A 21,390-nucleotide genomic window follows, 5' to 3' on the forward strand; every position below is an offset into this window, starting at 1 on the left:
GGAGTCAAAATTTCATGTGGATCTTCAATGGCATGAGGGGTTGGCGCCCTTAACCCCCACCTTGTTCAAAGGTGGGCTGTGGCTCTATCTTTCTCAGGCCGCTTCTTCAGTTTCCCTCGATAAAGACATCAGGTTTCCTAAGGGTAGGGCAAATCCTGGCTCACTTCATTTGTCCTCAGGTGTTTGGCTGGTCCGATCCCATCTGTTCAGGACTCATCTATTCATGCCACAAACACCCCTCAGACTCCAGCTGATGGGAAATGAGAAAGGCGTTTTCTCCCTCTGCCCCTGACCTGGGCTCAGCCCCAGGCTGGCCTCTAATTGGAAACAGCAGGTCCAGCACCAGAGCCAGACCCATCCTGGTGCCAGCATTATTCAGAGCCCTCATGGTGCCCCGTGGGGATTGGGCCAAGCCACTTAATTCATGGCCAGTGTGTGCCATTCTGATGTGTCTGCCAAAATGTCGCTGTCAGCCGTAGGTGTAGGTGACAGCCATTGCTCACTGGTGAAGAGCCTTCCTGTGCTTTGCACTTTCCTGCTCATGCTATTCTCGAGAAGTTAAAAGACGACAGAGACCCTGTGTCCTTTAAAGAGGGCTTCTGGAGGCAGCGGGCCTCTGGGCTAAAGAGACTGTCCAATTTTCACCCCAGAGTGTCAGATGGAAACCCCCGATCTCATGCACACATAGCAGCAGCATGATTCCTCCTAGGTATTCTGTTTTTCGTAGTGGGAGTTTCTCATTCATCTCGGAAAAAACCATTTCACCTTTTAACAGTGAAAACAACCATGTCTGCCTAAAACAAACAAACAAACAACAAACCAAAAGAAACAAACAAAAAAAAAAAAGGAAAAAAAATAAAAAAACAAAAATCACTGTTGGTAACTCAACTCCCTTTTTTTTTTTTTTTTTTTTTTTTTTTTGCCTTTTGATTGACTTCTGTTGTATAAATAGTCACTGCTGAGAGCTTGAAGCCTGGACAATTGGACCCTGATTGAGTAATTCACACAGTTCTGGGAAATAAAGTCAACAATTCACAGGCTGAATCCACTTTGGAACACTCATGCACCAAGGACCCTTGATATTCGATCTCTTTGTATTTCTGTTCAGTGTTTATTGCTTTCTACCCATCCCTCAAACCAAAGTCATAGCTTCGTAATTTCTTGTTTTAGAAAGTGACAAACAGAGCAGGCAGAGAAAACACTGTATATTTTGGACTAAAAATGAAATCATTAGGGTAAGTTTCTATTCTTAGTGACTGGAATTTTACTCTGGTTCTGATTAAGCTCAACAATGATATTATATTCGATGTTTTCCTGTAAATGTATGAGATGGTTTTCTATTGCATGTCCATGAATGGAAATATTAACAGACTCCACTTGGCCCCATCAGCCTCTGGCTTGGTCTTCACACCCAAAAAGCCAACCAGCAGAGAATCATATCCCAGCCCAGAGAGAGGAGTTCCTGTCTTGCCTGTGGCTATTGTTCATGATCTCACAATTAAGAGTAAAATCATATCCAGAAAATGTATGAAAGTAAGTGGAATAGCCTCATTCCAATGTCTATAAATTACTCAGGAAGAAACAACTGTACGTTCTAAGCATACATCTCCTGTGCCTCCATTTTTTTTTTTTAAAGATTTATCTTATTTTGGTGGGGGTGGGGTAGGGGTAGAGGAAGAGAGGGAGAGAGAATCTGGAGCAGATGCCACGCTCAGCAAAGAGCCCGATGGGGGATGCAATCTCACAACCCTGAGATCGTGACCTGAGCCAAAACCAAGAGTTGGAGCCACTGTGCTGACATTTCCATCAGAAGAGTTAGTTAGTCTCCCCAGAGTCCATTTCTTGGTGGTTAGAGTATGTCAACAAGGGAAGAATGGTTTATGAGTTCCCTTGAGGTTGTGAACAATGAAAGTCTTCTGACAGACAAGTGGAGAAGTCTGGGTTTTTTATAAATAGAAAATTATAGATGTCAGCATTAGATTTTTAAAAGCAGGTAGATAAATTCGGGAATAAAAAGTACGTGAGAAGTAATGGAATGGCTACCTTCCACCTATCCATCACCCATAGCACAGAAGCAGAAATTGACACTCAGTGCAAAACCCAGAGGACAAAGCTCTTGCTCCTTTGAATGGTCAGGTTTGTGAGCAATCTAGAGCAGGTGTGGAGGAGGGTACCACAGAGCCAGAGGCCCGGATTCTTGGGCATCACATCACCCACTAAGCTGTGTCACCTTGCACTTGTCCACCTCATGCTGAGCTGAAGTTACCTTATCTGCAAAATGGGGATAATATTGAGCTCAGAGATTTCTAACAAGTATTTTAAAAGGTAATATATGGAAAGCCCTCAGTAGCGTGTCTGGCGCATAAGACACCATAAATGTCCCATATTATTAGTGATGGTAGGTGTATTCACTTCCAACCCATAGTTTATGTGAGGTTCTTAACATATTTTAATACATCATATTACATTACGTTTAATTTTACACCTAGCATAGAGGTAATTCTATCTTTATGAATGCCTTTCACACAGCCTAAGGGAGAGGCCTAAGGGAATCTTGGGGTACTTCTATGCCACTCCTGCCTTTTTATCTCCCCACCCCAAGGCCAGACTCAAATTTCCAATGTTGGTATACTCACCCTTGGCTGAGGAAGAAGCATGCCAAGGAGTTGGCCAAGCCTCCTCCTAGGACAACTGGCAGGTCCCTTCTCCTGCTGGCACAGAAGGTGGGGAGAGAGCCATCCTTGGACTCTGAGGGAACTCCTCTCTTACCAGTGGGAGCCAATCACTACTATGGAATGGGACTAGTCAGAGGAGTACCTCCTTCCGGAGATTGACGGGAGGGGTCAGGGAGAGCTTTCTGTCCGTGCAGGGGCCTAAATACAAAGTCCACTTGTCTTCGGATGTGAGGAAACAGAAAGCCTCAAAGATTTTGGCAAAAACTGTACACTTATCCTTGCTACAATGCATTAGGGAAATGGAAGAACCTGCCTCATTTTGGAGAACCAAGGTGCATAATTCCTTATTTACCTTTGTGAATTTGTGTGTGCATGTCTAGAATGTCCTTGGGACCATCATGGATATTCCTCTTTTGAGGTGATTTTATCAAGGTCAAAACTGAATAATGTTGTCATCTACATTTTTGGCTGTACAAAGATAAAAGCAACAACAAGACAACAAAATCTCAGGAGAAAGAAGGGGCGGGTGGGGAAGCAGCTTCCAAAATAGGTACTGGGAAACATATAATGGAACAGACAGGAAAGCAGGAATACTAATTTCTAGACCCAGTTCTGTTTACCACTCCATTGGAAGTTCTATGGACCTGAACAATTCATTTAACTACTCTGGAGAGAATAGATGACCCCCAGGCGCGCCTCTCTTCTGGTTCTACAGATTCTATTGACAGCCTACGAGGAGGTCTTGGGAACATTAGCCAGACTTCCCTGACTCCAGAAAGTTCTTTAAGCCTTTCATGGTGGGTGGTGGTGGTCATGATGATGGAGGAGGCAGTAGTCATGGTAGTGGAGTGGGTTGGAGAGAACGCTGCCATGCTCCATGGGTCTGAATGAGAGACATGGCTGGGACAGATGCTGTGATGGGTTTGAGAAGTGGGCAGAGTGGTGGGCAGTGAGGCACTAGGACTTAATGGGCCCAAGTGCACAGGTCCAAGCCTGTAACTCCCTGTGCCTTTCAAGATGATTCCTCTACCTGGGATGGCACAAGCAAAACAGACATGCTGAGGCAGAGAGATACACACTATTCTCCTGGTTGTGACTTTGAGGGGGTGGGGGAGGTTGTTGAAATTTTAAAATTTGTCTTAGTTTTACATTTTTATTTATTTTTTTTTTATGTACAAAATAGTTCAAATCTGTATTTTGGGAATATGGAGATTCTGTGCAGAGAAGGAAAAGTTGAAGCAGTTAAATCAAGAGCCGGGACTGCACGTGGACAGAGTGTAGGCACAGAGGAGAGCCCTTCTTGCACAGAGCAGACCACAGTCTGGCTCAGGCAGAGTTTAAAAACAGCCGAGGTTAATGCATAATTCCACAGGCTAGGGAGGCGCCCTGGGACAGAGGTGAGAGCTGGAGCCAGGCCTGGTGGCTGGGGCCCAGAAGGAGCCGGGACAGTCAAGTGTCTTCTTTCCTAAGGACAAAAGGTGACACACTCTAGACTAGACTAGACTAGACGTCCGCCATGATGGCGGATGAGTCCCTGGAAGGCCTGAGAGGTGCAGCTCCCTGCGCAGACAGAGGCCTGGCGCCGGGAGCCCAGTGGATTCACAGAGGAAGGAGTGAAGTACTAACAAATGGTTTTCATTATCATCACACAGCCTCCACCCTCGGTCTGTATGTGTGTGCTTTGGTTTTTTTCTCTTTTTTTCATCTTTTACTGGGTTGTAACTAAACAATGAGGTGATTGCCATCCCACTGAATTGCACAATAGAACCAGTGGCTGGGTTGGAGCATAGCTTTCCCCAAATAAATTCTGGACAAGAGACATGAGCAAGCTGGAAAGAAGGAGTTGATTCAATACCTGTATATACTTTTTAGCGCTGGTGGTGGAGGTGGGATGAGGGTCCTGGGAGAGCTGACTCTTAGTTCCTCAGCAGTGCACATGTCAGCCCACCAATGGGACATTCTCCTTCTTCAGTGAAGCTTCACCAAAATGAAAGGGGGGCTGACCCAGTGATCAAGGAATATAAATTGGGACCACTTGCTCTTTCCCAATATAATAGGAAATAATGATTTTCTTTGAGTAAGCTGGTGCAGCTGTGGGAAGAGTTTTCAGTTCTGTTCAATAAACATTCCCTAAGTGCCTACTCTGAGATAGCTCGTGATTCGAAAAACACCGAAGACCTCAAGAAGTCAACACTCAAGCAGATGCCACCATTTGTCCCCAGCCCCTTGGAAAACCTGAGCATCAACTGAACCACGAGGATACCTCCGTTTTGTAGTCTCCTTGTGATTCACCCTCCCAGTGAGGCAGCGATGACCCTAAGCAAAGATGCTATCAGGTCTGTGGGGCCTGGCCCGTTTTCTTGATGGCCCAAGAGCCCTGTGCTCCCCAAACTGTACTCAGGGCCAGAACGGCTTCCTCCCTCTGACTGCCACGTGGCTGGAGAAAATGGATCATTCCAAAAACAAATGTTTCAGTTCGTTACTCAGCAGTTTTGTTGAGAAATGATTGCAGATAATCATCTTGTAGCTGCAGACAGAGCGTTTTACGCTTGCTCAGACGGGGCCACTGAGCATGCGCGTGGCCGGCCCTTCCAACCAAGACTGGGGCAAACAGCAGGATCCATCCTGCGGGAGATGGCCCGACAGGGACGTGAGATGGACGTAAGGCATTGCTTTCACTTCTGCGCCCAGCCTGCTGATAACTCACTGCCTAGTTCTGGCTGGATGTCTTTAATGATAGTCATTAAAATGCCTGATCTTTCTGTAGGACGAACTAGGTGCCTGGCTCTGGGCAAAATGCTCCTTCTGTTTAATCCTCTCAATAACCCCACGTGGAAGATAGGATTATTATTATGGAGAGGCGACACCAAGTCACAGAGAGGTTAAAGCACTTGCTAAAGGTCACACAGCCTATGACGGGTAGGACTGAAATGCACCCAACCCCCGGCCAAGGGAAGGATCTGGACTGTAGAATCACTGGTGGCCCTTTCTTTATAGCTCTTGCAGTCTATCATTATGTAAAATCACAACCGAGATTCTAAAATAAATTAGTTTATAGTTCTTTGGATCTTAAACATCCAAATTTACTTTTAGAAATAGCAGGATGCATGGCTGGTGTGTGTGTGTGTGTGTGTATGCACGCAGGCATATGTGTCTGTGCACATGTGTTGTAGTCGAGTGGGTGAAACTGTCTGCCCTCATCTGTGGAATTTCTAATTACCCACAGTGTTCTGGGTCCCCAGAGATGGATGCGTGCTGTGAGTCTCTTGTTAGCTCTGGACTAAATTGCAGCAGGGCAGACTTTTCCTTTTGTTCATGATGTCATGGGCAAATAACACCTAAAAGAAGAAACACTGGATTGGGGATGTTCTGAAATATTACATGAGAATCAAGGGACTTTTGAAGTGACAGCAGGTTTTCATCTCTTGTGACCTTTTTCCTAAGGTAATGAAAGAGCTAGATGAAACTCCTTCAAATAAGCTGAAAAAATGCACGTCAAACAGCCTCATTATAGTTAACCACTCCAGTGGTGTTCCAGCATCCCCCATCAAGGATATACGTTACCGTGCGATAGGAACCCGCTCGGGACTGGGATAGTTAAAGCTGTACACAGGAAGTAGCTAGAACAGCATAAAGCCCCCTGATGAACACACACATGGAAGTAAATTCTTTGTTTCCAGCTCTTAACTTAGCCTCAGGTTCCCTAGGATTTGCCTATGCTGCATGCCTGGGCAAAACAGGGCTGAGTTATCTCTTTCGTGCCTTGAGTCAGATTTTCTGGGTGTGAAGTCAGCAGACAAGCCAGGAAATGTCAGTGCGGAAGAGTGAGGGAGCTGGAGACACGGTGGCAGCTGTCACTCCAGAGTGGTGCCGTATGGGAAAGTGTCCGACTCATCTTTGGGACTCAGTTTCCCCTTGTGATGTGTTTCGTGCTGGCTGGTATGGTCCAGGTGTTCAGGGATGCAGGATGGTCGAGGTGCGGCAGTGTTTGCAGAGACAGGAGTCTAGCTGCTCAAGCAGAAATGGCCCTGACTCGTGGACAAGTGTGGGTTTCCCAAGGACAAGGGAGTATGTCTCAGAGATGAGTGAGTGTATCTCCTGGGCAAGCATGGGCATCTCATGGATGGGTGAGTGTATCTCACAGGCACATGTGTCTCACGGACGAGTGTGTCTCATGGACAAGTGTGCCTCACAAACAAGTATGGATGTCTCACAACAGTTGTGGGTGTCTCATGGACCAGTGAGGGTGACATTTTACTGGGATTCTTACATTCAAGTCCTACAGCTCATACCTTATCCCTCACCAATTGAATGATGGCCTGCCTACCTTTAAAAGCCCTAGAACACTGTGCAAGACCAGGATTTTTCTTGGTCTGTCTCAGAACTGTAGATCATTAGCTTGTCTTTATTTCTGAAGTTACATCTGAATTGCATTATAGACTTATGTGCTATAACGTTGCTTGACCTAGTGCTTGGAAAACATACCACACACTGAGAGGAAAAGGCTAGCTCAAGAGGAGCTGAGGACATTTAATCCTATAAAGCAAGTAGAAGGAAGAACTTGGATCTGGGTTAGCATTCACCCACGAGGTTTTGTTTGCATTCATGCATTCCTTCCCAGGTGGTCACCCGAGGTCTGCTGTGGGTTGGAAACCTCGCTAGGTGCTGGTGTTACCGAAAACTATCTTTAACTCCAACCAACCCGAGAGCCCTTTCCCCCCAATACTTCTGTCTGCTCTTAGTCCCAAGTATGGGAACGGCAGACAGGGGAAGGCCAAAAGGAGGTCTGAAAGAAATGGATCTTTTTCTTGTGGTTTAAGGATCAGCCAGTTGGAACCAAGGAGATGTTTTCTTAGGGTTGCAGAGAAGTTTGAAAAGCGATTGGATTGGTTTTGGCACGGAAATGTAGATTATAGAAATAGCGTTAGTATTACTAAGCCGACGGGCTATAGTATGAGGACTGTCATTTAGCTGTACGTTCTTGCAATAGTGCGCTGCCCTCAGCTCTGTAGTGGAAGGCTGCTGTGTGTTTGCATGTCTTATCTCCCACCACCACATCAATGTTCTAATTGCCCATGCTTTGAAAACTTCCCTGCGGTGTTGGCCTTGTTCAGCTAATGACTCCAGTCAGGTAAATACCATGCAGATTGTGGCCAGCCACACACACCAACAGGCCATGGACACCCGTAGCAACTGCTCCTTGATTCTGAAGCTCGAGGTCAGCCAGTCTCAGTGGTTTCCCCCTTAAGCTGCCCGACTCTCTGGAGAAATGCCAGGGTTTTGTAATTTACCTCAGAGTCTCCCAAAGAGCCAGAGGACCATTTATCTTTTAGAGAAACGTGGCAGGGCACTCTAGAATTGTTAGCATTGAACCTTTCAGTCAAAAAGAATAGCAGTTTTGCTGAACCTTAATGTCTTCCTAAGTCCTTGGTGCCAGATGTGCTATTTTCCTATTGGACTTGCCAAAACCACTAAATAGTTAAAACACATCAAATCATCTCTAAGTGGCCAAAATTGAATGCCCTCCCCACCCCACCCCCCAAAAAAGAGCTCCTAGTCAGCAAACCTCACGGTCATGTTCCATACTAGAAAATTTCTGATTAGGCTAAAAATTAGGAAAACAGACTTAACACAAAAGACTTCAAATTTCTTTTTTGCCTACAGGCTCAGAGTAAGGAGAGAATCAAGGGGGGGAATGGTCACAGCGAGAGCACCAACTATGATTACTGTTATACCCTCAACTACATGCCCTTAATGCCCGACATCCCCAGTGAGTTTTCCCAGCACAGAGCTCTGGCAGGTGGAATCGAGGAGAAAGGAGGCTGCAGTTCAAGCCAGATGTTCTGGCATCTTTGATGTGGCTTAAGCTGCTCTTGGAACTAAGCATCGCATCTGAGCACGTGCAAGGAATGATCCAAGAGGTCTTTTTGGTCAAGCATCCCCAAATCTTTGCCAGCAAATAATCCTTGGGCTTAATATAAGCTACCATAGCTCCAGCCACCAAACAACATTTTAAGTGGCGTGCAAGGAGTAAAAAGAAAACCTTCCAATCCACGAACATCAATTATATCTAGATGGTTGGCCAGGCAGAGGATGGAGAGTCTGAAAGCTAGATTCTTGTTGCCTAAATGTGACCACGTCTGCACTTTACATTTTCTGAGATATATTAATTTCTTGATAATTTCTTTTAATTGCTAGCTCATCAAAGCCGATGTCAAGCGTCCTGTTCATCCTGTAAAGCAGTGGTTCTCAGCCTTGGCTTTTTCCCTGGGAACTCCTCAGGAATCTTTACAAAATACTGATCCCCAGGCAGCATTCTGGAACAGTTAAGCTGGAACCTCTGGAGATGGGATGGGTGTCAGGGGTGTGGAAAGCTCCTTGACTGATTTCAGTGGTCAGCCAGGGTGGCAAGCCACCGGGGGAGGAGGGCAGTGGAAAGGGGAAGCAAGGAGGTTAGATGAGATCTTCCACAAAGTTCAAGCTTGGAGGACTTTGCAGGAGCTGACCGACAGTCAGCGGGTTGTTAGCTGATGCCCGTTACTCCCTGATAACTCTCCAGAGGCTTAGTTTCCTCCAACTGTATATTAAGTTGAATTTTCAACTATTGGCCATTGTCTAAGCTTCTTAGCTGAAATTGACCAAAAGGTCTCATTGAGATCTTAAGAAAGTGAAGGGGACACTGAGGCAGGAAACAACAGAGAGATATTCAAGTAGGCTTTATCTCAGGGGGCCCCAGAAGAACCTCTAATTCTAGCTGACTTGAGGCTGGTTGTTCTGGGATTCTGGGGTCATGGTCTAGACATAAGATGGACTATAATATGGGAAGTTCCAATCAAGCAAGACATCTACATAGCAGACTGACTCTGGGTTGACCCTCTCGCATGGTCCCGGATCCCTCACCCCATGGGGAGGCTGCAGACAGAGGAGAGCCAGAGTAGACCCGCAAAAGCAGTGATTCTCGAGCTTAGGTGTGCACAGAATCACCCAAGGGGCTGTTAAAACACACATGACAGGGTCTCACTCAGCATTGCTAGGTCTGTGGTGGAGCCTGAGCATTTGCATTTCTAGTAAGTCCTAAGATACTGCTGATACTACTGCGGCCCACACTTTGAGAATCACTGCCTTAAACATGAGACCCTGGACAGACTAGGGTTGTCCTGGTCTGCAAGAGGTACACCAGACTTTAAAGAGTATTCTGTCACTCCCTGGAAGAAGGAATGGAATGTGGGTCTGCAATGAACTTGGCTTTATTTTCATGCATGTGTGAAAGGGTGAGAACCATCTGATTAAGTGATTGCCTCATGAGAACAGAGTTTTAAAATAGATAAGCCTTAGGGTTGCTTGTCCCTCATATCTTTGCATTAGAAATTGGTAATATTTAAATCAGATTTAATTTTAGAGTTCTAACCTTCACTAGCATAAGACTAAACACAATAACAGCAGCATCTGTGAAAATCATTTAGTGTTCAGTATTCTGGACAGGGTATTGTTCTCTCCAACAGCAAACTGTACCTACACTGGACAGGAGAAGGCCAAAGGCATAGGGGATGCTAGACAGGGTCTCAAATATAGCCCTCAGCCATCGAGCTTGGCAGGTGACCCTGGTGCACCAAGGTGGTTTGGCCTAGATGGCATCAGTAGTGTGAGGGATGTTTTTGTGATGGGTCTATAGCAAACCCCCAGGAAGACAGATCTGCCTGGATGTTGTGGGATTTTTTAATTGAGATCAACCTTCGCTCTCCTCCTTATCATCTAAACTGGAGGCCATCCTGGCTTGTAATGGAATATCCAGAATATTTCCAGAGAAAGTCACTCTTACTTGCCTGGCTATTCCATAGAGGGAAAGTGGTTGCCTTTTATGTCACACAGGAAGTAATAGTCCGTGGGCAGGCCACTGCAGTGAGCTCTCCAAGCTCATAAGCACCTGCTACTATAAGTAGTATGGGTACAAGACCCATCACTGTTCCTTTCCCCAAGCCGTGTTGAACCTCTAGCCAGTTCTTGAACTCTGGGGGATCTGTGATGCCTTTCCTTCCTTTCTTCCCTGATGAACTTCTATTTATCCTTAAGAACCCTGCTCAGATGTTACACCCCCCCCCCCACCATGAACCTATGTCTCTGGTTCATCTGGCCAGATGAAACTAGTTCCTCCTTCGATTAGGTTTCCATATCATGTCAAATATACATCATACTTATCACACTGTTCTTTGAAGGTGTGTTCATGTGTTTGTCTTTCTTCACCTCTAGGTTATTTGCTCTTGGAAGTTAAATATTATGTTATATTCTTCTTTGTGTCCTTAGCACCTAACATAGTGGCTGGCATAGGGCCTGCAAGTTTTACGGTTTAATTAATGGAAAAAAAAAAAAGAGTGACTCTTAATCTCACAAAACAAACTGAGGGTTGTGGGGGGGAGGGGGGTAGGGAGAGGGTGGTTGGGTTATGGACATTGGGGAGGGTATGTGCTATGGTGAGTGCTATGAAGTGAGTAAATCTGGCGATTCACAGACCTGTACCCCTGGGGCTAATAATACATTATGTATTAATAAAACAAAAACAAAACCAAAATTAATGAAAAAAAATAATTCGAGTGTTTGGGTGGGAGAAAGCATTACTTAAGAATCCATTAGGGATACAGGCCAGAAAAGATGAATTGACATCATAGAATCACAGATGATCAGGGCAGGAGAATTTAGCTATCATCATAGTAGTTCCTTGTCTTCTGGAAGAGGAAGCTGGGAGATGCTTAACTGTGGGTTCCAGTCAAATGGTCAGCCAGTCTTGGCCAAATACCCGGATGAAGAATTCATGGACTGGATTCAGACTCTTTCCCAGGAGCCCACCTATTACCCCGGGGACATGCCATCCTCCTCCAGTGCTAAACCCAACCCCAAGAAAGCATGACGGTGTACTTTGCCACAGAGTCTAACATTTTTAAAGGGTGTTTAGGTAAATTTCCACCTCTAGACTTGAATGCCAATTGCCTCTGGGAAAGTTTTTCTGGTGCTTCTGGGGCAACCAGGATATTTTGAGTAGAGTGGGTAAGGAAGAGGAATGGAAATATCCCAGACCTTAATACCATGATTTCTAACAGGAGGAAAACCACTCCAGATGCTCTTTCTACCTCCCTGTCCTCTACCTCCTGTATGTGGTTAGGAACTTGGTGGCTTCATTGACATTTGCTTCTGTAGTACAAGATGAGAGGGAGTTGAAGGGAGAAAAGTGGTGGGGGTCCATACTGGAAAAAACGTGATGTGGAAAGGGGTTTTTGGAATTGGAGAGATATTATAAACAGGAAGGATACAGATGTCATTCTAGAATTTTTTTTGGAGGGTGGGGACTCAATCCTTCATAAGTGCTACAATAGACATAATAATTCACTCACTCATTCACTAAAAATGTTGTCATTCTCCAGCTCAAAGCCCTCCACTCCCTTCCCCTTCCCCTTAGGATAAAACCATCGTTCCAGCTATGTCTTTGCAGACCTAGTTCCTTTTACCTCCCCATTCATTTCTCCACATGTTCAGCAATTTTGATTTGTTTCTACCTCAGGGCCTTTGCACTTGCTGTTCCTTCTGCCTGGAAAGCTCTCTCCCTCATTCCTTTTCATTCTTCAGATCTCAACCTGAAGACCACTTCCTCCAAGAACTCTTCACTGAGCAACCTGTCTACAGGATCTCCTCACTACACCCTGCAGTCTGTTCATCATACCTTGTGTATTTCCTTCATGACATGTAAAGAATCAGAAGATATGTTTTTTATTTATGTAAGACTTTAAGCTCCATAAGAGATGAGACCCTGTCGTTCTTATTCACTGCTGGGTCCCCAGCACCCAGATCAGTGCTTAACAAATAGCAGGTGCTCAGGAAATATTGCTGAATGAATGAAGGAAACACTTACATATATACAAGGTTTATAGAAGTGAGAGGAGAACAGAAAACTTCCATTGCTTCTAGGAACTACAACCTAAACTCGAATAGTATTTTTTTTCCCTCATGTATCATTTATATATCTTCTGATTGATAAAATTTGACTTTTGGCATGATTCTCTGAGAGGCACAACCCAATTCCATAAGAGTTTTCTGTTCTCTATCCAGTGGTCAGGTTATAGTATTTGCCACCATTACTCAGTTGGATCTTTATCAGAGTACCAACTTGGTCTCAATTGTCAGGACTTTTTCTTCCATATAATTTATCTTAAGTTGGGCCATCCCAAGTTGGGTCTACTACATCTGCATGTGTGTAATGTACAGAATAATTTCTGGTTTGGTGCTGAGTCAGGGTCTGCTGGAGCAGGGCGCTGGGGCGGGATAGGAAGCTCCTCACTGGAACCCATGGGCTGCATCCAGGCAGAAACCAAGCACTTTGGCACAAGAATGGGAGGCAGGGGCCACCGTAGGTCTGTGCAAGGTCACCCCTGGCAATTTTGGTAGCTAGACTCTAGGTCCTTCCTGGGTGCTGATGCCAGTAAAGACTCAAAACTCAGGGAATGGGGTTTGTCCTATTGGCATGTCCCTGCCTAGGACGTGTACCCTATTGTACCCTCCTGCCTAGGGTACAGCTTTCCACCTACTAGAGAATATGGTAAAGTGCCCATCTAATGCCAGCTCTCTCATCCCACAGAGTCCTGGCCCGTGGTCGTGCAGTCCAGGGGGCTGGATGGCATGCTGGACCCAAGCTCAGCTCAGTGTCCGGGCCCAATAACGGCTTTTCCAAGGGAGCAGCTTTCTGTCCTGGCCCCACCGAGGTAAGCACTTGAGGGGCTCCTGCCTCACCGAGGCTGCTGGCTCTGGAGCATCTGAGACAGCTGGACACGAGCCCCGGGCTGAAGAAGAGGAGTCACATCTAACTGTTAATCAGCTGGGCTCTGGGATGGGCCTAGTGATCCAGCACGTGTGGCCTTCATGCTCTCAGCTGGTCCCGTACCTCCAGGGACAGGTTAAGAGTCTGAGCTGTCCACCTCTGTAGTAACAGAACCCAGGGCCTCCAACAGACAGAGAGCAGCGGTCAGACCCTCCACACAGCACCTGGTCTGTCTGAGTAGGCAGCCTTGTGAGATGAAGTATCCTTGATCACTTTCACGCCCTTGGCCATGGAGTAGAAGGTGGGGGAAGCTCCAGATCAGGGACAGAGGCGAGCGCTGAGGTCCACTGCAGCTGGGTGTGTGCCCACTTCCAGGTACTTACTCTAACTACTTGTCTGTTTCCTCCTCTGTGCAACAGGAATCATAAGGCCTCCTCCCAGGTTTGTTGCAAAGGTTAATGAGGTACTTATGCCCAATAAAGGATAATGATGATAATTATGACCTCCCCTCATTCATTTTAAATGTGTGCCTAAGACTTCAGGCCAGTAGATCCTGTTCCCAGGAAAGCCGCAGGTGCCTGTACCTGCTAGTGCCTTCTGGCTGCATATTTCTGTCATGGGCACTCTAAGTGCTTTTGGACAAAATCGACCTGATGCCTAGAAACCTGATCAACCAAATAGGAAAATAATCGAATATCCAGGTGTTCCCCAGTGTCTGGATTTGTGGCACAAGGAAGGTAAAACTTACAGCCTGTTGAATGGAATTCTCATTTTGATGTGGGTGACCAACTCAGTGTAGCCATGGGTTCCAGTGTGTGTGTGGTCTCGGGGCTCTCTCCTCTGGAAGGTGCTGAGGCTGAGCGATGGGAAGCTCCCATACTTGGAGCCCGCCACTCACTAGCTGCAGAACCCCTAGGTCACTCAGACTCCCCAACACCCATGTGTCCCCTCTGTCAAGTTCAAGGATTGGACTAGATCGCTGATTCTCAAAACATAGTCCTTGGCCCAGCGGCATCAGTATCACCTGGGAGCCTGTGAGAAGCGTCGAGTCTCGGGCCCCACCCTAGGCCTACTCGGTCAGAAACTCTGGGAGTGGGGTCCAGCAATCTGCAGTTTGGCAGACCTTCCAGGTAATTCTGACACCCTGAACCTCTGGACCTGATCATCTCTGATGTCCCTTCCAGTCCAAGCTTCCTCCCTGGGGAGAGGCCAGCAAAGGCGCTCACTGGGTTCTGTCCTGGCAATGCTGTTCTCTGCTGAGGCCTCAAAGGGACCTCCCTGGGGAGCTGAGGAGCGGCAGAAGGCCTCTCACATTCCACGCAGGTGCTGACAACTGGGGGTGACCCCATCTTTACACTGAAGACAGCAGCATGTTTACATGAGAGCAAGGCCAAGTGTACATGGAAAAGGACCCTTGACCCACTCTCATAACATGGCGAGTAGAATGGAAGGGGAGGCTGGCTTTCCTCAGCCACAGGCACTTGGCCTCACTAGCACTAATGATCTCGGTTCACTGACACAGTCTCTGGCCCAGAATCACTACTAGCTCTAGGCACACCCCTCTGAGGCAGGAATCCTCATACTCCCTGGACAGTGAACCACCACGGGTTCGGTCCCCAGGTGCTGTCAGCCCTCCGAGCTGCAAGGATGTGGGCCACCTGCTCAGCTGCATCCTGCAGCTTCATCACCTCCCCATGTGCAGCCTGAGTCAGTGTGAAGATCACTCACCAGGTGCAGGAAATTTCTGTCCTCACTGGAGCATAGGAACCATGGAAACCCCCAGAATGTATCCCTGGTCCGAGAGGGCACAAAAGTTGGGGAGCCCTGAATAAAAGGCACCCCCCCCAACACACATACACATACACACTCTCTTAATCATATGTCCTCCATTCAGGCTAGGAGCAGGACAAATAGAGAACATTCAGCCGTGACACAAAACACATTCCCCCATGTGAGCCCCTAACGGCATCATCCCCAGCTGATCATTCAGCTGATAGGGCTCTGCTTCGTGAAGCCTCAATGAGGACTGCCTGTCGTGTCATCAGGAGAAAGGCTTCGAGGGTTGTTCTTTTTTTTTTTTTAAAGATTTTATTTATTTATTTGACAGACAGAGATCACAAGTAGGCAGAGAGGCAGAGAGAAAGAGGAGGAAGCAGGCTCCCTGCTGAGCAGAGAGCCCGAAGCTGGGCTTGATCCCAAAATCCTGAGATCATGACCTGAGCCGAAGGCAGAGGCTTAACTCACAGAGCCACCCAGGTGCCCCTCGAGGGTTGTTCTTAAAAAGGAAGAAAAGTCACTCCGTGGATTTACGTCAACCAAGAAGAGAATGTTCTTTTGTAAACTGCGCTTTGTTCATCGTATCACTGGACTAGAAATCACACTCGTTTTTTTTCTTTTCTTTAGTTCTCCGCTGATGATTTTTAAAAAGAAACACTTACTTAATTTAAAAAGAAATAGCTGAAGGGGATTAAAGAGGACACTTACCATGATGATCCCTCAGTAATGGTTAGAGTTGTTGAATCACCGTGTTATACACCTGAAACTCCTATAACACTATTAACTTTACTGGAACTAAAATAAAAAGCTTAATGAAAATGAATAAGTAAAAATATTTGATATTGTCCCTGCCTTATGAGAAAATGTCAGACATGGCAATATTCTCACTTGAAAAAAAAAAAAAAAAAACACGCCAAGAAGTATATTTTAAATATAAAAACTAAAGTTTTAAAAAAGACTATGGGGCATGCTATTAGGGGTGAGTCAATTAAAAACTTTAATGAGAGAACATTTCCAACATTTTCAAAAATCTTAACGAAGCAGTCTGTGCCTGATGCAACCCTCCCCCGTGATGAAATGCCGTCCACTACCATGTGTTATCGTGACAGTGAACTGGAAGTTACCGTCGACATTAAGAATTCAGTAGCACCTGCAGTGCTGGGCAGAGGAGTAACCTGTATGGCTGCTGAAACTCGAAGCATGTCCGAGCTGGAAGATTCCTCAAGAGTCCGCGGTCGCGTGGAGAAGTAAAGGAGCACAGAAGCAAGGGGCGCGTCCACACCCTCCCTGACTCTTAGAGCGGGAGTCACCTGTGAACACTAGGTCACCTGGACACAAGGAAGAGGGGCAGGGTGCTTTTCTGCCTCCAGGGAGTTTGCCTGGGGGTGGGAGGAGATGAGAACACAACGGCCCTAAGGCAGGACTAAGGAAATGCTCTACAGAGGTGGAGAAGGGAGAGAGTTTGTCTCTGTGGAAATAGAAAAAGCACCCCCCCCGCCCAGTGGAGGTGGTATTTGAGTTGGGTGCTAAAAGGTGATGCGAACGACTCCAACCAACAGAGGTGGGGAGCAGAAAAGGCACAGGGAGGACGAGGGGGAGCACTCCTGGTCAAGAAGATGCTGAACTGAGAGGACAGCTTCTCACCACTGGACCCTCTGGGCAGGGCCAGGTGATCAGAGCGGGGCTTCAAGAGGTTAAGTGGGGTGGCTAGGAACAGTAGGTACTGAAAGAAGAGAGATGAGGGTCCAGGACATCAGTTGGAAGATGGCTCTGTGACCTGAACCAGGAACAGGAGGTGAGAATGGAAACTACAATTTCAAGGGGTGCTCCCGGAACAGAACGCAAAGGGCTGGGGGGAGGGCCAGGAGGAAGGAATAGAGGCCGGCGTTGAGCTGAGGTTTGGAGCTGGTGGACAAAGGGAGGGCGGTTCCAGGGCCAGAATAAAGGAAAAGGTTGGAGAAACTCATTTAGGAGGGGAGTGTGGGGAGATGTTCACAAGAGACAGCTGCTGGGGAACTACACCATAACTACACCATAAACCATCAAGTGGTCCAAAACAGGGCTGCTGCTGTTGAGAGGGAAGGCGGCACTGATCATCCTGATGAGGAGTAGCAGTGTGAAGATTTTTGCTTGGGATGCCTTGCATTTAAAATGTCAGTATCCGGGGAGAGTCCCTGGAGGTTCAGAACTGGCTTTTGAAAGAGCAGTGGGGCTAGAGATCCCAGTCCGGGCATCAATCACACAGAAGTCTCAGCCACCTCCTTAGAAGAGGATGAGCTTACCAAGGGGAGACTGGAGGAGGAGGTGCGAACCCCTGGTCATGGAAAATAGGGAGCAGTACGTCCCTTATTACCATCAAAACCCTAAAGTTTCGTGGTTTTCTTTTTCCATTTCCCCATCCAAATTCTAAGTGTTACTAATTTGGATATAAATGGATGAATTTTTGGTTTCATTTCTTCTCCCTTCTTCTATCTGATGAGAGATACCATGTATTGAGAAGAAAGAAAAGGAGCAAAAGGGGGGCTTGACTTAGCTGCCAGCCAACTGAATGCTCGGTTCTGTGGCAGTTGGCTGGACAGTTTATGTGCCGCACCATTAGCCGGCAGAACCAGCAGTGGGCAAAAGTCCAGATGTGCATAGCCGGCTGGAGGACTGGAGTAAACACCAGTGTTTTTTCAAAGTAACCCAAGAGAAAAGAATTTGGTGGTTTTATTCTTGGTATTTCACCAAAGAGCGGCCTATTTCCAGTGAGGATGCAAGGGGGAGACACAGTATTGAAGAGAAGAATGCATCACTTTGAAACAGATTAGAAATGCACCCTGCAGCCATAGCCACAAAATCCAAGAGAAGGCACCTACCACAGTGAAAAGAAGGCAGGCAGTGAGCTTCTCGGGCCGTCCCCGTTCACTCCTTCATTCGTTTGCCTTACATTATTTGAGGACCTACTATGTGCCAGCACCGCACATGGCTCCAGAAATATTTAACTTTAAATGGCACCGCTTCTAAGTACTCTCAGGAGACAATGTACGTGATTATCCATGGTACTAGGAAAGGTGATAGGGTTAGGGTAGCCACCATAGTAGACAGGAGAGGGGCTCACCGAGGAAGGACTGACTAGGGCAGGTGGATGAGACACGGCTCTGCGCTCCATGACCTTGCAGTCAGTGGGGAGACAGGCTGAAATCTTACAGGAGTAAGCTCAGAGAGCAAACAAGCAGCAGTGTGACTGAAGAAGACGAAGTCCTTGGCCACAGGACACTGGAATGACTCAGAAGTAAGGAGATGTGTGCGTACCTTTCAATCCCAGCAGCATCCCTGTGAAATAGTTGTTATTGCCTGCTTTTTACCAATGAGGAAATTAAGGCTCAGAAAGATTAAGTGACTTCCCTCTGCTTGCAAGTAGCCAAGATGGGAATCTGAACAAAGTTTTCTAACTCCAAATCCAATGCAGAATGGCCTGTGGGGGTAGGGATGGGAAAGGGGAAGAGATGGAATAGGAAGTTTGGGCCCCCTCTCTAGGGGATGCCACTAACCCTCCCAAGATTTAGAGATGCTTCACAGAGGAGGTGACATTTGATATCCATCCACAGGTGTGACTGGGACCTCCACAGTCAGCTGCCCTGGGGGGGGTGGTCACAGGTGGGCAACTCTGGTACAGTGTGGAGACCTGTCTGGGCTTGCTTGAGCTGCCTCTTGGGGACAGATGGATTTCTGCCATTTGCTGTATACTCACATAGGAGTAAATAATAAAAGGAAAAGGCGTGTTTAAGAATGAAAGACAAGAGTTCCTGGCTCAGTCAGTTGGGCATCTGCCCTCTGCTCAGGTCATGATCCTGAAGTCATGAGATCGAGTCCCAAGTCAGGCTCTCTGTCCCTCCCCCTACTCGTGCGCTCACTCTTGCTCTCTCTTTCTCTCTCCCTCAAATGAATAAATAAAACATTTTTGAAAGAAAAAGGATGAAAGACAAAGTAGGGGGGAAGGAAGGGTAGAAGGATTTCAGAAGGGGTCAGCTTTGGATTCTGTTCCTAGTTATGCTGATGACTTTAGGCCTGTTGGTTAATTTTCTGTGGATCACTTTCCACGTATATGAAAGAAAGACGATAAATCCTAAGTCAAGACTAATGAGAAATTAGAAATGAATGCACTTAAAAAGTTTTAAAATGTCACATGACAAGGAGCTATATCAGGTTTGGTATTTCTACGTGCTGGCTGGTGGCTGACTAGCTGGGCAATGCTGGTCCCAGAGCTCTGTACTTTTTTGCCAGACATGACGTTTCATGGATTTGCAACAAGGGTTCCCCATCACCAGATCTCAGAGCTGACCAGTGCTGCTGTCTGAAGAGGGTGGATTCAGGGCTGGGACTTCAAGACAAGTCCTGGGAAACCCTTCCCACTGCCTTCCCAGAGGAGTCAAGTCGTTGGGCTCAACACAGTGCTAAGGACAGGTGTCAGACACACACAGACACCTCCAGCTGGCAGACACAGCACTCAGGGACCCTATGCATGGTGCTGCCAAGTTCACATGGTGCCACAGGGTGGAATTTGGGGGCTCTGTCCCTTCCTGAAAAAGCCCAGCCCCTCGATGGTGTGACCATATCTCCAGGTCACCTGAGCCAGCCCTGTTTATACCTGTCATCCTCTGTCATTGTGGCAAGCAGCCCCTCTCACCCTCCAAAGACTCTCGGTTTGAACGGTAAATTCCAGAGTCACCTTGCCCTTGGACTCCCGGGTGAGACAGCTCTTTGGGATCCTCTCGGGAGGTCAAGACCTGGAAACTGCCTTTGTACAGAACTCCGTGCCCCGTGGACTAATCCCCGTTTCTGTCTCCTTCCAGGTGCACAGCGTAATGTCCATGTTGTTCTACACTCTGATCACAGCTCTTTTGATCGGCACCCAGGCAGAAGCCCACCCCGAGAGCCATGTCCCAGCAGGACACACCATCCCCCAAGCCCACTGGACTAAGCTTCAGCATTCCCTTGACACAGCTCTCCGCCGAGCCCGCAGCACCCCGGCGGGGGCAATAGCTGCGAGGGTGGCCGGGCAGACCCGCAACATCACTGTGGACCCCAAACTCTTTAAAAAGCGGCGACTGCGCTCACCCCGCGTGCTATTCAGCACGCACCCCCCACCTGTGGCCGCAGATACTCAGGATCTGGACTTGGAGGCCGGCGGAGCCGCCTTGGCCAACAGGACTCGCAGGAGCAAGCGGTCGTCGTCCCACCCTGTCTTCCACCGGGGCGAGTTCTCGGTGTGCGACAGCGTCAGCGTGTGGGTGGGGGACAAGACCACCGCCACGGACATCAAGGGCAAGGAGGTGATGGTCTTGGGGGAGGTGAACATTAACAATAGTGTGTTCAAACAGTACTTTTTTGAGACCAAGTGCCGGGACCCCACACCCGTGGACAGCGGGTGCAGGGGCATCGACTCCAAGCACTGGAACTCGTATTGTACCACGACCCACACCTTCGTCAAGGCGCTGACCATGGACGGCAAGCAGGCTGCCTGGCGGTTTATCCGGATTGACACGGCCTGCGTGTGCGTGCTCAGCAGGAAGGCTGGGAGAAGAGCCTGACCTGCAGGACGGTCCCCACCCTCCCCAAGCTCCCCCTCCACACCCTCCTGGGCCCCTCCCTACCTCAACCTGTAAATTATTTTAAATTATAAGGACTGCATGGTAATTTATAGTTTATACAGTTTTAAAAAATCATTATTTATTAAATTTTTGGAAGCATCCCATGTGCTGGCACTCCAGTCATTTTCCCCAAGTGTGACCCTCTGCAAGTCTGGGGACATTGTGGGGTGAATTACCCCTGGCACCCCGGCTGTCATCCTCCCCCCCCACCCAGTCAGCTCTGCAAACTTCAGGGCAAAGCTGACTGGGTTCACAGATTCCCTTAAGCCGGACATAATTAGAAAGGGACGTCTGCTGGATTGCAACTCTGCTCAGCATTCCAGAGCCAAAGCTACCTAATCCTTGGATTACCTGGCCCACTGCCCCTGTGCGTGAGCCTCGTGAGCCTCGGGGAGGTTTGGGGAGCCTCGGCAGAAACGGGTCCACCGCTTCAGAGTCCTGGAGGGACTCGCCTTACAGTAGGAACAGTCTTGCATCAAAGACCTATGAGGCTGGCTTGTTTTGG

At 47.5% G+C, this 21,390-nt stretch overlaps 1 protein-coding gene across 4 annotated transcripts in view; it reads left to right on the forward strand.

Annotated features, from left to right (window-relative positions):
- NGF (nerve growth factor) overlaps positions 1 to 20,984 on the forward strand; it is a 51,765-nt gene extending 30,781 nt beyond the window's left edge. For all 4 annotated transcript variants that reach the window (XM_047728386.1, XM_047728384.1, XM_047728385.1 and 1 more), the window contains exons 2-3: positions 13,297 to 13,420; positions 20,088 to 20,984. In XM_047728386.1, the coding sequence (XP_047584342.1) occupies positions 20,100 to 20,825 (726 nt within the window). In that variant the 5' untranslated portion in view covers positions 13,297 to 13,420; positions 20,088 to 20,099 and the 3' untranslated portion in view covers positions 20,826 to 20,984. The remainder of the gene's footprint in view (positions 1 to 13,296; positions 13,421 to 20,087) is intronic.
- Positions 20,985 to 21,390: the final 406 nt, after the last annotated feature.

Source organism: Lutra lutra, chromosome 4 (assembly GCF_902655055.1).
Source record: "Lutra lutra chromosome 4, mLutLut1.2, whole genome shotgun sequence".
NCBI classification, from domain to species: Eukaryota; Metazoa; Chordata; class Mammalia; order Carnivora; family Mustelidae; genus Lutra; species Lutra lutra.